General features: G+C 38.3%; 1 protein-coding gene across 4 annotated transcripts in view; it reads left to right on the plus strand.

Annotated features, from left to right (window-relative positions):
• KALRN (kalirin RhoGEF kinase) overlaps positions 1-14,284 on the plus strand; it is a gene marked incomplete at both ends in the record, with an annotated part of 504,008 nt that overhangs the window by 229,194 nt on the left and 260,530 nt on the right. For all 4 annotated transcript variants that reach the window (XM_080346391.1, XM_080346393.1, XM_080346392.1 and 1 more), the window contains 2 exons: positions 5,182-5,373; positions 12,221-12,352. In XM_080346391.1, coding sequence (XP_080202517.1) covers positions 5,182-5,373; positions 12,221-12,352 — 324 coding nt within the window. The remainder of the gene's footprint in view (positions 1-5,181; positions 5,374-12,220; positions 12,353-14,284) is intronic.

Consider the following 14,284-nt stretch of genomic DNA (forward strand, 5'->3'; position numbering starts at 1 on the left):
GGGAAGTTGGATCAGATCTTGGATCTCTAAGGTGTTTTATTTTCTTCACACTATGCCTAGTGTCCTATAAGCATGACATAACTAATAGTTGAAATATTATCTTCAGTTCCTCTATAAAATATACTTTCAAAATGTTTATTGGGTCATGCCTTTTGTCCCACGCTCTTCCTATACATCTCTGTAGGCATGCTGTGACCAAAGCTCCTTCTTTAAAAAACAATGTGTTACTCTGTTTTTTACAATAATAATTCTTCTTTTAAATGAACAATGTGGGATGTGGAGAGGTCATGTATTTGAGGTAATAAACTGTAGTGTGGTATTTTTCTTTCATGTAAGGACCATAGATATTTTTTTGTGATTCAAACAGTGCTTGTTTTCGCTTCAGTTTCAAAATAAATTATGTTAGTCTTTATCACAGCTGTATAATGTTTATACTGAAGCAATAATACTTTTCACAAAGATGAATATTTAGCTCCAACATTTTGTGAGTAATCTCAATCCAGGAAATTCACTAGAGAAAAAGAAAAAAAAAAAAACAGTTTCAATATGACACAAGGTATACTGGTTGTAGTTCTCTACTTGGATACATGGTATATGTGCCATTTGTTCTGATTGAAGTTATTTGTATTTCCTCTACCAGAAGTCTTTTATGCCTGGATCCGTTAACCTCCTTAAAGAATGAGTTATCACTTTCTGTGGGGTGCACATAAAAATGGCAGCATTCAGTGCCGGCATTGCTGCCTGCCCTGCTGTCAGGGAGTTAGAGCTGTCTGACCCTAGATAGAGGTCCCAAGAAAGTCACAATATATTTCAAACACATTATAAACATCATGTAAAGGCTAATGATGTCTGTTGAAAATTCCCAACATTTCTCTTAAATGAATGGTATTTCTCTCTATGTAGGCTGAGCTAAAATGCCATCCAATATTATTCTGCAACATGCTACATAGAATTGGCTTTTTATTGAAACTTAAAGGTCTTAAAGAAACCTTATGAGTTTATTTTGTCACTGAAACATTCTGCTTTCGATTTGTGTTAGGTTCATTTCACAGATGGTTTCTAAACTCACAGAAGCACAGTGGAAGCCAGTTGGGTTTTTTATTGTATTTTAAAGGACAACTCTGCAACAATCATATTTTGCCTTTGATTAATCTGCAAAACCTTTCTTATGCATCTCACCTTCAATGCTTGCCATCACAATATCTCAACTAGTTCTCTAGGAAATCAGATGAGCGCAGCGAAGCTTATTGCAGATTTAATGCTTCTCACTGCTCATTTTTCTTTTGTGAGTGTAAGGTATTCTTTTTACATGTGTATTAGAAGAATGGACTGTTCCAGCTAGAGTTGGAGGGTTCAATTAAGAGGGAAGTTCTCCCAGCATATCTGCTAGATGATCAGGGCTGAATTAGTCTATTCCCCTGTAGGAGATTGTTCCACAATCAAAACTCCACTCCTCTCAGTGCTTATTGCTGAGACTGAGGGCTGTTGTCCTGCCAGGTGTTAGGGACCTTACCAGTGATTGCTGGAAGGAGCAGCTTTGTTATAGACATTGATGGCCAGAATTAAGGCCTTGTTTACGTGACAGAAATGGACTAGAGAATTGGTGGACAAAGAGGGGTATGTGCACTTGTGAGGCATTGCACAAGGCTTTCTTGATGTGTAAAAGAAACTCTTGCATATCGTAATGCTAATGTAAATGTAGGGAAATATTTCTTTTGTTTGCCAGTCAAGGGGTTTTTAGAATGGAAGAATCCTGTTTTTTGACTAAATTTTCAAAGTTGAAATAAAGTCAATGAAAAATTAACTCTAACATGGGGAGTGCTTTTGCAAAGTCTGCAAATACATCTAAAATAAAGGTTTTTGATGATAAAGGATATATATTAGCCAAAAATTGAGTGCATCCTAGTGTTGCTACAACAGAATGTCAACTGAAGTACTTTTACACTTACTTCTAAACACTAGTATGTTGTTTTCTCATTGTTTGACCTGTTGTAGTCCTGTATAGCCATAAATCTGTAATCTCTTGCAGTCCTCTTTGGGGACACCTCTCAGTTTTGAAAAAAAGATTATGCCCTTAGGTTATATTTAAAGTGAGACTCTCTATGAACATACTACTAGTGGATTTTCCAGCCTAAAGGAAAAACAGTCACAAGAATTACTTAATTTACTTCCTGTTAGGATAAGAAGATCTATATAACAGTGAGATAGAAAAATCTGCATTCATTCTTTTGTACACTGCATTGTACACTGTACAAATCTGCATTCATTCATTCATTTTTAGAGGTGAACAAACCAGAGGGGAAAGGAAGGTTTAACTTTGTGAAATGTCAACAGTTGAATTTTGGCAGCCTAGATTTTTCTTCCATTTTACTCAGAACATCACACATTGGCAGATAAAGATGAAAAAATGCAGTTTATAATTTTATTGTATTAAGAAATATTTTGCATTTTGTGGATTGTGGTTGATTAAATGTTTTTTCTCCTGAAACTGAACTCTGGAATGCCTTGAAGCCATATTGCGTTTTACCTCAATCCACCACAGTCATCCCATCTTTCCCAATAATAGTGTCACTGGGTCAGGGTCCCGAGACTGTAAAATATGTTACATCTGGTAGGATGTGCTATTTCAAGTTACAGATCTTTAGCCAAGTCTTTGTCTTGTTTTTCTGTGAAACCTTAGACAAGTAGTATGTGTCCAAGCCCCACTTCAGTGTCTCTGCTTCACTGAGGTGGGACTGATAGAGCAGAGGTAGAGTGCATGCCCTGAAGTAGGAGGTGTTTCCATTGTACTACCTGTTCGATGTATACAGGAGAGCACATTGCGTGTGATATTACACTTGAATCCATTTATTGCTCAGAAAACAACAGGAGAAGCTCTGGAGTCTCTGTTTCCCAAGCCAGTTCCCCTTGATGCACCAAGAATGGAGGTGTGAGCAGGTGACTCCCAAACTGCTACTCGCTTTCTGCTGGAAGAGCTATGGAGTCAGGGGGTTGGTTACAGGATACGTTGGTACTCTTCCATGAAAAATCCTCATCTAGCAAAGTGAAATTTCATCCATAAAATTCTTAATCTCTGTATAAAAATATAACATACAGACATAACAATATATAAATCCCCCTAACTTAAAAAACAGACTCTAGGAACATCTGCTGTATTTCAAGTACCTTTACCCTTCTACTAGTTATTATAGTACATCTGTATACTGTAGCTATGGGGAACCAAGGAATTCACAGTTGTTTTCCTCCATCCTTATTGCATTGCAATGTCTGAGATAAGTGTGTAGAGAAAAAAGAGGCAAGATGAAAGCAACTATTTTTAACATGAAATCTAAACTTCTTCAGGAACTTTTCCTTCAAACACAGCCAAGTTCCATGTCTTCATTTGGTGCAACTCATCCAACCTCCAGCAACCATAGCGATGCTACACTGCTTTCCAGCAGAAGAACTGACCTGAAATGTTGCAAAGTTATCTTGGCTGAGGCTCAGTCATTGTGACCTTCTGGGAGAAAGGCTTAAATATTTAAATTCTAGTTTCTAACTTAGAGAGTGTTTGACTGTGGCTGATGGTCAAAATTCCAAATCATAATATCTTTTTTTAGTACACTTTAAACTCCAAAATAGTTTTGATTGGTTTCTCTAACTGTAACAAAAAAAAAAAAAAAAAATCCTTTAATCTCACAATTTAGAACCAAATCCAATTTTAAAGAAAAGGCTTAGATGATAAGAGGGAAAGAAAAAAAGAAAAGTACAAACTTGGAGGTTGAGTATTGCTTTAGATGTGTTATTTATGTGACAGCTGTCACAGTCATGGTTTTGCCACGGAGAGCAGAGTGTCTATAAGGGCTGTGGCCCCATCATTATTTCCTTGAGCACTTACAGGTGTGATGAGTGTACTTTGTAGGTATCCCACACGCTTTGCAGACACACTTCACTCTGCTTCCCAACTAAGTTTGGACCTGTGCCCACCTTGGCAGTGCTCTGTTGTGTTTCATGTTTAGCTTGGCAGATATCTTTCCACATTGTGCTCCCACTCACTATGATGAGATCCTGCTCCAACACTTCCACCTCTGATTTATTATTTGCCCATGAGTAATACTGTTAAAATCATCAGGGCTCTGTCTGTCCTTGTGCATAAGGGTCTTACAGATTCTACTCTCTGAAATTCTGAAAACCAAAGTTGTTTTCAAATACTTCAGTGAATCAAGAAATTGGTTAGCCAACATTAGCAAAATATCTCAAATTCTGGGATGTTCCTTTCCTCTGATTAGGAGGGAAGAGAAAGGAGAATGTTTATATCAAATACCATTCCAGAAAATGGGAAGACAGCTGTCATTTTTCTTTTGATGGTGCATCTTTGTAAGGTACTGTCATGATGACTATTTTCAGATTTACATTCCTATGCAGAACAAGTCTATTTTAATGCAATAACATTACTGTCCATAGTTCAGTTTGAGAAAGAACTATTCTTCCACTACTTCAAGGCTGAATAAAAACCATCATGGAAAATTCTTATGAAAGAACAGAAAATGTCACTCTTTTAGTAGGCTTTTTGATTCCTTCTAAATTCAGAATGTAGTTAAACGGTATCTCTGCTGGAGAACAGCTTAAAATAACCAGCAGAAAAGATAACATTTTAACCAAAGAATATAATTTAATATACTTTTCTATGGAAACTCTTATATTTCTGTAGAATATCCTTATGAACTCTTTTAAATTCTGTAAGACTTTTCCATTTGTTCATGCTTCATGTCTATAAAGGTTTATCAGGGAGTTCTCAAAGGACAGAAAGCAAACATTTCACTTATGAATATGTGGATTTAGCATCCAGAAATATGAAGTAATGCAACATAAATATTAAGAATAAGATAGAAGCAATGAGTAGGCCCTAACAGGTGAGTAAATAGCAATGGCAAGTTAGTTTTACATAAATAAATTCAAGTGGAAAGGGGGAGATAACGGTGTTAGATGATGGCATAGATGTGCAAAAAGATTCCTGAGGGATGTATTTTTAGAGTGGAAGTTAGTCTGCCTGCTATTCATACATATTTAAGCGTGTGGTTGATTGCTCTGACTGAACTGCTCGGCTTTACTCCAACTGATGGTGTTCGGAATGCATAATGAAGTCAGAGGGTGGTCACGGTTATTCCTTCTCTTTATTTATGTGTGCTTTTTAATTTTCAGAATGCCTATGTCAACATCAATCGGATCATGTCTGTTGCATCAAGGCTTTCCGAGGCAGGCCATTACGCTTCCCAGCAAATTAAACAAATATCCAGCCAGCTGGATCAAGAGTGGAAGAGTTTTGCTGCAGCTCTGGATGAGCGCAGCACCATCTTAGCCATGTCTGCAGTCTTTCACCAGAAAGCTGAACAGGTGAGATGCTTTCGTGACTAGCAAAATGATTCTCTGCTACTTTGGTAATGATGATGCTGCAATTTTACCTGATGGCTTTTAGCTAATGTGCAGAGAGGTTAAGAGCCTTTTTCCTAGTGGGTCAGTGCCTCAAAAACAAATAGCAACATTTCTCCCAAAAAACTGGTACATGTTCCCTGAGTGGGTAAGAAAATGTTTAAGCCTTAGTAATGAGAAAGAATCTGATCATAACTGAAGTGCACTAGTACACTAACATGCTGCTTTATTTCTGTTGCCTAATATTTCATCAGTGCTGCAAATAAATTCAGGAGTATTATGGTCAAGAAAACGGTATGTCTCTGCACTCATATGCCAATGTTGTATGTGTGATGTGCACGGGAATATTCACACACATGACATAGACCCATACCAGCAGACAATTTCTAGAAGGAAAAGAATATAATTGTTAATGAATCTCAAAGAATTAATTCCACTACTTACTCCTGCAGTGCTCTCCATAGTCCCAAACTTTGTTAGACTTCACTAAGTAGAGGCTTCAAAGACAGCTAGGAACATCCAAGAAGATCTTCCATGTCCCTGAACTCTGGTTTGTGTCTTTAACAACTACCAGATTTATTCGATAATTTCATAGCTAAAAAAAATGTGAAAATGAGTGACGGTTCAACTTTGATCACATTCATTTTCCAGTGACAAACACTGCTTTGGGGCTTTCTTCAGTATGGTTGTGACCTTGTGTTTCCAAGTTGTTAGCGTAAAAAAAAGTAGGTGGGTGTGCTTGATATTTATAAAATGAACCATACTTTCAATGTCTGAAGAAGAAATTATACCTGATAACCCAGAAACTGCCTCAAAAGTCAGAATATATGTGTGGAAAAGCTTAGCTCGAACAGTAAAGATTTTCTTTATTGCTTGTTTCTGACCATAGAATTATAATGGATTTTTCTTTATTTTGTGTTTCCTATTGACAACAGCCCACAGCATAGAGCAATTACTCACCCTACTGGGCACTTACACATGTAAGCCACTCAGTGGCTCTGATGGGACTGATACACCAAGATGATGCCCAGTACAAGTACTTTTCTCCATGTAGAGTTGGCACTGTAGTATTTAGGTGTATTCTTCTTGTTAAAATTTGTCAGTCATCATATGTTATTAAAGAAAAATCAGAAAAGAATTTATATCGAGTCAATAGTCAAAATGAGAATGTTTACTAATAAATTAGTTCTTGCTTGCTTGTTTCAATTTGTTTGATGTTTGGGGTTCCTTTTTTGGGTTTTTTTGTTTTGTTTTTTCTTTTTATGAGCAATCTCATATTTTTCTGAAGTGTCAGACTTGTTTGCAGTTTATGAAGGGGTTGCTGAGCTATTGCATAGCATGAAAGGCAATAAAACAGAAAGCTGTATTGAACTGTCTGTCAAGCTAATTTTTTTTTTGTCTTCCTACCTTTTGAACACTGTCAAAATGGGTATTTTACCTCAGTTTTAACTTGAAAAAAAGCTACTCTAATGTCACTTCCAGCCTTGGGTTATTTTTTCTTTACAATTGAATGAATGGGTGTGAAAAACACAGTCCTGCCTTGACACCTCTTCATAAAGAACTTAACATTGTACTGTCAGACAGGAGCCATTCACTCATTACTAACCAGACAGGAGAATTTGCTAATTGTGAACAGCAGATGCTCCTCACTTGCAATAAGAGACAATTCAGTGGAAGATAAGTGCCGATGTGAAGCCTGTAAACTCAGACTGCTGCAAGAAAGAAACGTGGGAGTCAGCGTGTTGATTAGCCAGGACTAAAATTTTGGCCTTGCTTTAGTAACTCTGGTAGGATAAACCAATAACTTGAATGCTAATAACTTGGTCATTTGATCTCTGTATAGTATAAAGAATGAGGTGTTTGGGATTTGGTCTATAACTCAGTCTACTGTCTACCAAGCATGCATTCCAAAGGTGACTCTTTATTATCTGGCATCACCCAGCATTGATTTTTTTTTTTTTTAAGTCAGATCAGGTCTTTGTTATTTTACAATAAACACAGCTTAAATCTCTGAAGCAAAGATGTAGATAAACCCGCTATTTTCTTTGTTGCAGATCAAATCTTTTTTCGCTTCCTTTGTTCTGTCAATAAAAGTAATCTTGCTGCGGATCCAACCATTTCTCCCACAGTGCACCCCTGCTTCCCTCATACCGATCTGACACTCAGATTGCCTTTCCCTCTCCAGTGTGATAAGCTGCTACAGCCTCTTTGTTCATTCCTTCCTATTGATTGAAGTTCTCTGTGATGCCAACAGGAAGCAAGTCTATTAGGACCATAATCTTTCAGCCTTTGGCACAGCCCAGCCTGCAAGGAAGTTGTTGGCTTGGGACAGAGATTAATGAAAAACTCTACAATCTCTAGAATATGCAAGCTGAGCAGGAAGCAACTTGTTTTTCAAGGTCCCTTCCAAAAGACCCCACACAGAAAACTGCACAGAATACAATTTGTCTGTTTTGGAGGGATGAAAGGCTGAGTCAACCCTGCTGAGAATTGAACCTCACATCTGTCTTCACGTGCCTCAGAATCCCATCGCTTTTCTGGCTCTTACTGCAGATACATGTGGCATGTTGAATGGGACTCGGCTGAATGAGTTCCTGGATCAAAGCTTCTTTTTTTATTTTTATTTTTTAAACACAATTTGTACATAGTAAACCATCATCAAGAAAAGAGAGGAAAGGAAAGGAAAAAGGAAAGGAAAAAGGAAAGGAAAAAGGAAAGGAAAAAGGAAAGGAAAAAGGAAAGGAAAAAGGAAAGGAAAGGAAAAAGGAAAGGAAAGGAGGAAAGATCTTACCAACTTAGCCTTCAGCTAGGCTTCCTTTGGCACATGTGTTTGATCACAAGCCAGTAAACTAAACTCCAAACAACCACTATGTCCAGGTCAAGGTGCAACTCAAGATATTCAGTGAAGGTGTTTCCTAAATCTCTTGGTTGTTTTTGTTTTGTTTTGGTATTTTTATTTGTTTGTGTTGTTTTGTTTTTGTTTTGTTTGTGTTTTTGTTGTTGTTTTGTTTGGTTGGTTTTTTTTGTTTCGGGGCGGGGTGTCGGGGGGAGTTTTTTGTTTGTTTTCTTTTCTTTTTTTCTTTTTTTTTTTTCCTCCCTCCCTTTCCCATGCTAGCATGCAGATATTCTAGCGCAAAAGAGAACCTGCTTCTGTATCTCTAGGTATGTCTGAGGCTATTCAAAGTTACAATAGAATGTAGGACAATATGTTTTATCTCACCGTGACTTCAAGAGAACTCTGGTGATTTACTCCAGATGAGATTCCTGCCCACTAACTGCCAGCTGGGGGAAGCAGACGTACCAGGTGTCCTCCCTTTCCTGGATGTAATCTCTGAAAGTGTGCTAAAGAATTCATAAGATGCTCACTCTACTGATCCTATCAGAATGAACCAATTAATGTCTTCAATCAGGCAAGAGATCTTAACCAATTAATTCTGGGTGAGAGTCTACCCTGAGTAGTGCACAAGCAGATTTACTATTTAAGATAGTAGGTGTTAGGTGCACGCAGCAGACATTTATGTTGCTTCTCTAAAAACTGACCCCTGACCATTTGTTCAATATTATCTTACTCCCCAAGCAGGAAGGCTACTGTTCTCATCTCTACCTGGATCTTTCTAAGCACATCCTACACTCCCCTGTTTGAGGAAAGAAAATGAAAAAAGAGAGGAAAAGGAAAAAGGGAGAAAGAATCTGAGTAAAGGGAAGATAGGAAAAGCCAATTGATATCTGTAAGATGCAGGGGTACGGCCAAGATAAATTCTGCATTAGACAGGGAAATTGCAGAAACAACAGGAAATATAGAACTAGTCTCATACTAAAAAAAAAATCAGGGCATCGAGAGGTATTATAGGTTGCTGAGGAAAAGTTTCATGACCTTCTTCCCATCTTTTCCCACAGCTGTTACAGAACATGAAAGTACACTAGGCTTTGGTTTTAATTTCTCTGGGGGCTAGGAGAACCACCCTGGTTTTCCCACAGCTTCCACTCAGAGGCCTAATAAGCAGTAAGCAAGGACTGTGCAAAAAATGTGGAGAAATATGGACTAAAAAATGTTTGAGCTGTGTTTTGAAGGAACTATGTGGTACAGCACAGCAGTCCTTGAAGAAAGCTAGTAAGAATTGTTCTTATAATACATTATTACCTGATTTAATACAGAATTTGCAACTTAGGTGAATAGGCTGTGAGTCAGGAGTAAGTATAGGTCATTACTTTGAAGTTACTTTTGGATCAGAGGCACAAAGGTACCTGGGAGACTTTTCTATTTTTTAGGAGAAATTTTTCTTAATCTTTCCTGGAGTCTTGAAAAACATGGACAATTATTGAAACCTGCCATTTCAAATAATATTTAAAGAGATTTGTGTTCCAAATAGGAGATAGTCTAGTCTATAAGGTAACTAGAAATTTAAGCAATTAATTTAAATGGTATTGAGTATCCAGTGGACAGTAACAGCTATGTTCCAACCTAACAGTTAACAATTTACCATTTTAAATGCATGTTTTTTCAACTCAGTGAGTGGTGATTTTGTCACGTGCATATCTTCTAGCATTAATGGTTATATTAACAGCTTTTTGTGTCTGCCACAGTATGTGACAAATAATAAAAATTAACATAGCTGCTTTTTCAAAATACCTAAATCAATAGTTCTGTGATATGAACTGTAAAACCCTTAAAACCATGTTTAATATCCCTGCATGAATCTGCACATGCAGCACACCCCACCATGCACTGTTTTGGGGTATCTGAGTAAAATGCTGACAGCCTGCATTCCTTAAAACTTTTTAAAACAGATAATGTCAACTGCTCCTGCTAGTGGCAGAAGTGAAATTACTGATGGAATTGTTGATGTGACATTGTCTATATACAATAGAGGTACAAATGAAAGACAGACATAAGACAACAAGTTGGAAATGTGGATATGTACCCAGGATCTTCTTGAGACTTCTTCCACCTGCTGTGTGAATCACAGTCTGGGGATATGAGTATATGAGTCAGTAACCTGACTATTAAGAGCTTGTACTAAAATTGGTAGAATTCAGCAGTTTTGATAAGAGCAATAACAGTGTGATTCCAGCAGCAGGAACACTGGTCTATAAGGTGTAAAGGTCTTTTCTTCACTGCTTCAACCAAGAGGTTCATGTAAGAGCCCCAAAAGGGATTGATCTCAGCTCCGTGCTCTGAAAACTGAATAGGAAATGATGTGAATTCCACTACCTTGGCACAAAATATGATGACTTCAGCTTTATGCAAGGGTGTTTTGGAGGATTTCATCTGAAGACATTCAGCAGATCAGGAGTCAAACCAACACAAGACAACCTGTCATCCTTGCCTCCAGCCTTTTAGAAAGCATAATTTTCACTGGTGGATTTAAACTTTGTAGATATGAATGTTTAGGAATTCATCTTTGTCGCTGAATCTTTGTGCGCTGAAAAGAAGTGTTTACAATGCAAATACTTTATAGCCTTCATTACACAGCAGCATGGTGAATAGCTTTGCACTGCTAATAAAAAAGGATGCTGATGCCAGAGCCGGGGTTGAATTGAAATTCTTTGCTTTGAATCTCGCAGCCCTTCGTGCTATGTGTGAATGCTTTACTAACAAGCCACAGGTGAACACTTCAGGAGTGGATAAGGCTGTGATCCTGGGGTTGGTTTTGTGGCATTATACATTCACCCTACAGGGCACAGCATCTGTTGTATAGTTAGCTGTTCTTTTTTATAAATAGCCCAAAAGTATGGCAGGCTGGTTTAGTGGAAAGGTGGAGGAAGAGAAAATATTAATGAGAAGTAATGAGGTGGCGCTAGGCAGTAAGTATGGACGAAATATGAACATGTGAGCTTGTAATTGAAGTAAGCCCTGCTTAAAAGAAAAACAGGATGGGAACCTTAGAGACTCAATTCCTCTTTTCTTTTAAAGAACAGGCAGCACCCAGGGGAGCTTCCCCAATTTGTTCTGTCAAAGTACATCAGCACCGCTCTGGAGGCCTTTAAGAGTGGATTATTTCTTTTTTTCCATCTCTCTGCTGCCCAAAGCCATTCAGTTTCTGACTGTCTGTTTAAGGCTTCCAACCAAGGTGCTAAACCATATCAATTGCAATAGCAATGACTTTTTTCTCCCTTTTCATGGATTCCTGCCCACCAGGAACTGGACTGAGACCAGCAGCTCATTTTGCACTGGCTGCTTAGCAGCTGTCAGACTGTAATGGCATCTGATCGCTGCTGACCTGGGCCAGAATCAAATGTGTGACCCAGGGGTTTGAAGCCTTGGTATCCTATTAGTGATCCCTCTGAGCTGGCCCTGAGTTGGAAACTGCTTGAATACAGACTGTCTACCTTTCACTGAAATGAATGTCAGCATTGATTTTAATGGGAGTTTTCTATTACTCAAATTAGTAGTGTTAAGGACTGGTAAGCAACTGAGGGAAGACTGAGAGCTGAGACAGTGTGAAATACAGCTGGATTTGTAACTCTGTCCTTTTGTGCTTCAAACTGTTTTTTTTTTCTAAACATGTTGTAGCCTCCCTGAGTGGTTTGCGAACACCTTTAGAGACTGGATATCTGAGTCAGTTTAAAGGAGCATTTGTTTTGTAACCCAGAAGAAACAGAAAACATTCCTTTGGATCTAGGTGCTCTTCAAGTACTGAGGAGGTGATAGGAATGTGCTGTCCCAAGGTGCCCAAAAGGACTCCTTTGTAACTATCACATTTTCCTCAGTCCTTGCTGCAGTCATCTGTGGCACTCTACAAACAAAATTTTCTAATGTTGATATGTTATTTTGTGTCACTATTGCTCATTGTTCCTGGAATTGTTTCAGTTCCTCTCAGGTGTGGATGCCTGGTGCAAAATGTGCAGTGAAGGAGGCCTCCCCTCAGAAATGCAAGATCTGGAACTGGCCATCCATCATCATCAGACCCTGTACGAACAAGTAACACAGGCCTACACAGAGGTATGTTCTTCCCAGAAAGTCACGTGAGTATCTGTTAAGTGATAACAGACATGTGACTGCATTTTGGAGCTTAGTTTTTCTAAAACAGTTAGGGTCTGCTTTCCATTTCTGCAACGTTTTCAAAAAAGGAGTCAGGCTGTAGGATGTGACTCCCAGCAATCTGCTTGTAAGGACACAAAAGAACAATGTGGGGGACAAACCCCATACAAAAACAAAGTCTAGAACTAGTGTTAGCACCCCAAAAAAGAGCCACTTCACTGCCTTTGCTGAACAAGGAACCCCTTTAAGGCACCAGTAACTTTACTCCTGTTGCTTTCCTTCTGCGAATGAGTCCTGTCTCTACCACAGGTGTGCTAATGAGAACAGAGGATGCCAAAGGCTTTTCCCTTCAATGTACCGAGTCACAGAGCTGTCAGGTCCTCATTACAGTGGACGCTGAGACTGTGCTTTAGATGTATTTGTATACACTGTTGTGTCAAATATCTCAGACCTAAATAGGATATGTGTTCTTTTCCTTTAAAAGAGGGTTCAAGGATGCAAATATTAAAACATACTCTCTGTTATTTTGTCAAAAAAAACCCATAAAATTCTTCACTTGTTTTTCCCCCATTCATGCAGCATGAAATAAAAACTACAGCTGACAACAATACTACAATCAGCTGACATTCAGTGCATCCTACTGTGCAGGGGAGGGTCTGTGTTCTGTCCACTTCATCTTGCAAAAGGGCTGTAGGACCTCCCTGGCATCTGGGAGGACTCCTTTAGGAATGAGACTAGTCTAGATGTTTACCCAGGCATGGGCCAACCTGCAAATTACTCTGGGAGAGGGCAACTGGTACAGACTAGACTGCCTTAGTTTATTGAACATTACATTATCCATTGAACTGATCTTACTGAACATGTACATTATCCATTCTATTCTGTTATTCATGTCTCCAGGACTCAAGCTTGTTGGAAAATAACCTACAGATCACCTGAATGCTTGGGTTTAGTTGTATTTTTCCTTTCCCTGTACTGTGCTTGACTGTGTTTCTCCCTATCAAGGGACAGGACTGTGGTAGTGCTTGCTGTACTTAGTAAGTTACTACATGAATACTCCAGAACATAAAAACTCTCCTTCATACTCAAGCCTTGCTCTGGTCATCATGGAAGTATAAATAGTATAAAATACAAGGGAAAAGGATTTGCTAATCTAGGCTTGGTGATAGGCACTCACACTTACCCAGTCAAGTTGTGCACATACCTTGATGATGAATGCAAGGAATGTTGGATAGAAATCTCTTATTTATGACCTGTAAGACTTTGGGAGCTAGTCAATTAGAATGAGCACGTCTTGGTTGCTATCATGAAGGGTGATTCCTTATTCAATACTTGTGCTTCTCAGGAACATCAGGTTATGTGAGCAAACACAGAACTGTCCTGTTCACGTCTAGTTGCGACATGTGCCTAGTCAGGTAAAATTAAGGGTTTTTTGATTGCATTAAAAACTATTTCTAAAAATTAAGTAAAACTTTGATTAAATTAAAAATAATAATGTTTGAAACTGGCATTTTGTTTATTAGCCCCAATCTCAGTTATTGTGAAATGAAAATTCATTTAATACTCATTACCAAAAGCAACCTTTAACATGCATATTGCTTCCTCAGAAAGCTATAACTTGTTGCAGACTCAGACATTTAAAACATTTCTATATTATTTTATGAATAAGTACAATTTTAAACAGTACATAGAATTGCCAGAAAGTTTACAGTCTGTTATTTTGGAAATGTTCATCCTTTTTCACACAGCTACATAGTGAGCTGAAAACCCTGGATTTAGACTTAGGAGTCCTGCCTCCTATCTACATGCCTGTTTCTCTGACCTAGATAATGCCCCTTGCCCATAGAAAATAATGTCTCCTTCCTCAGAGCTCTCTACGGTGGGATGAAAATT

The sequence above is a fragment of the Nesoenas mayeri genome, assembly GCF_963082525.1.
Source record: "Nesoenas mayeri genome assembly, chromosome: 6".
In the NCBI taxonomy this organism is placed as follows: domain Eukaryota; kingdom Metazoa; phylum Chordata; class Aves; order Columbiformes; family Columbidae; genus Nesoenas; species Nesoenas mayeri.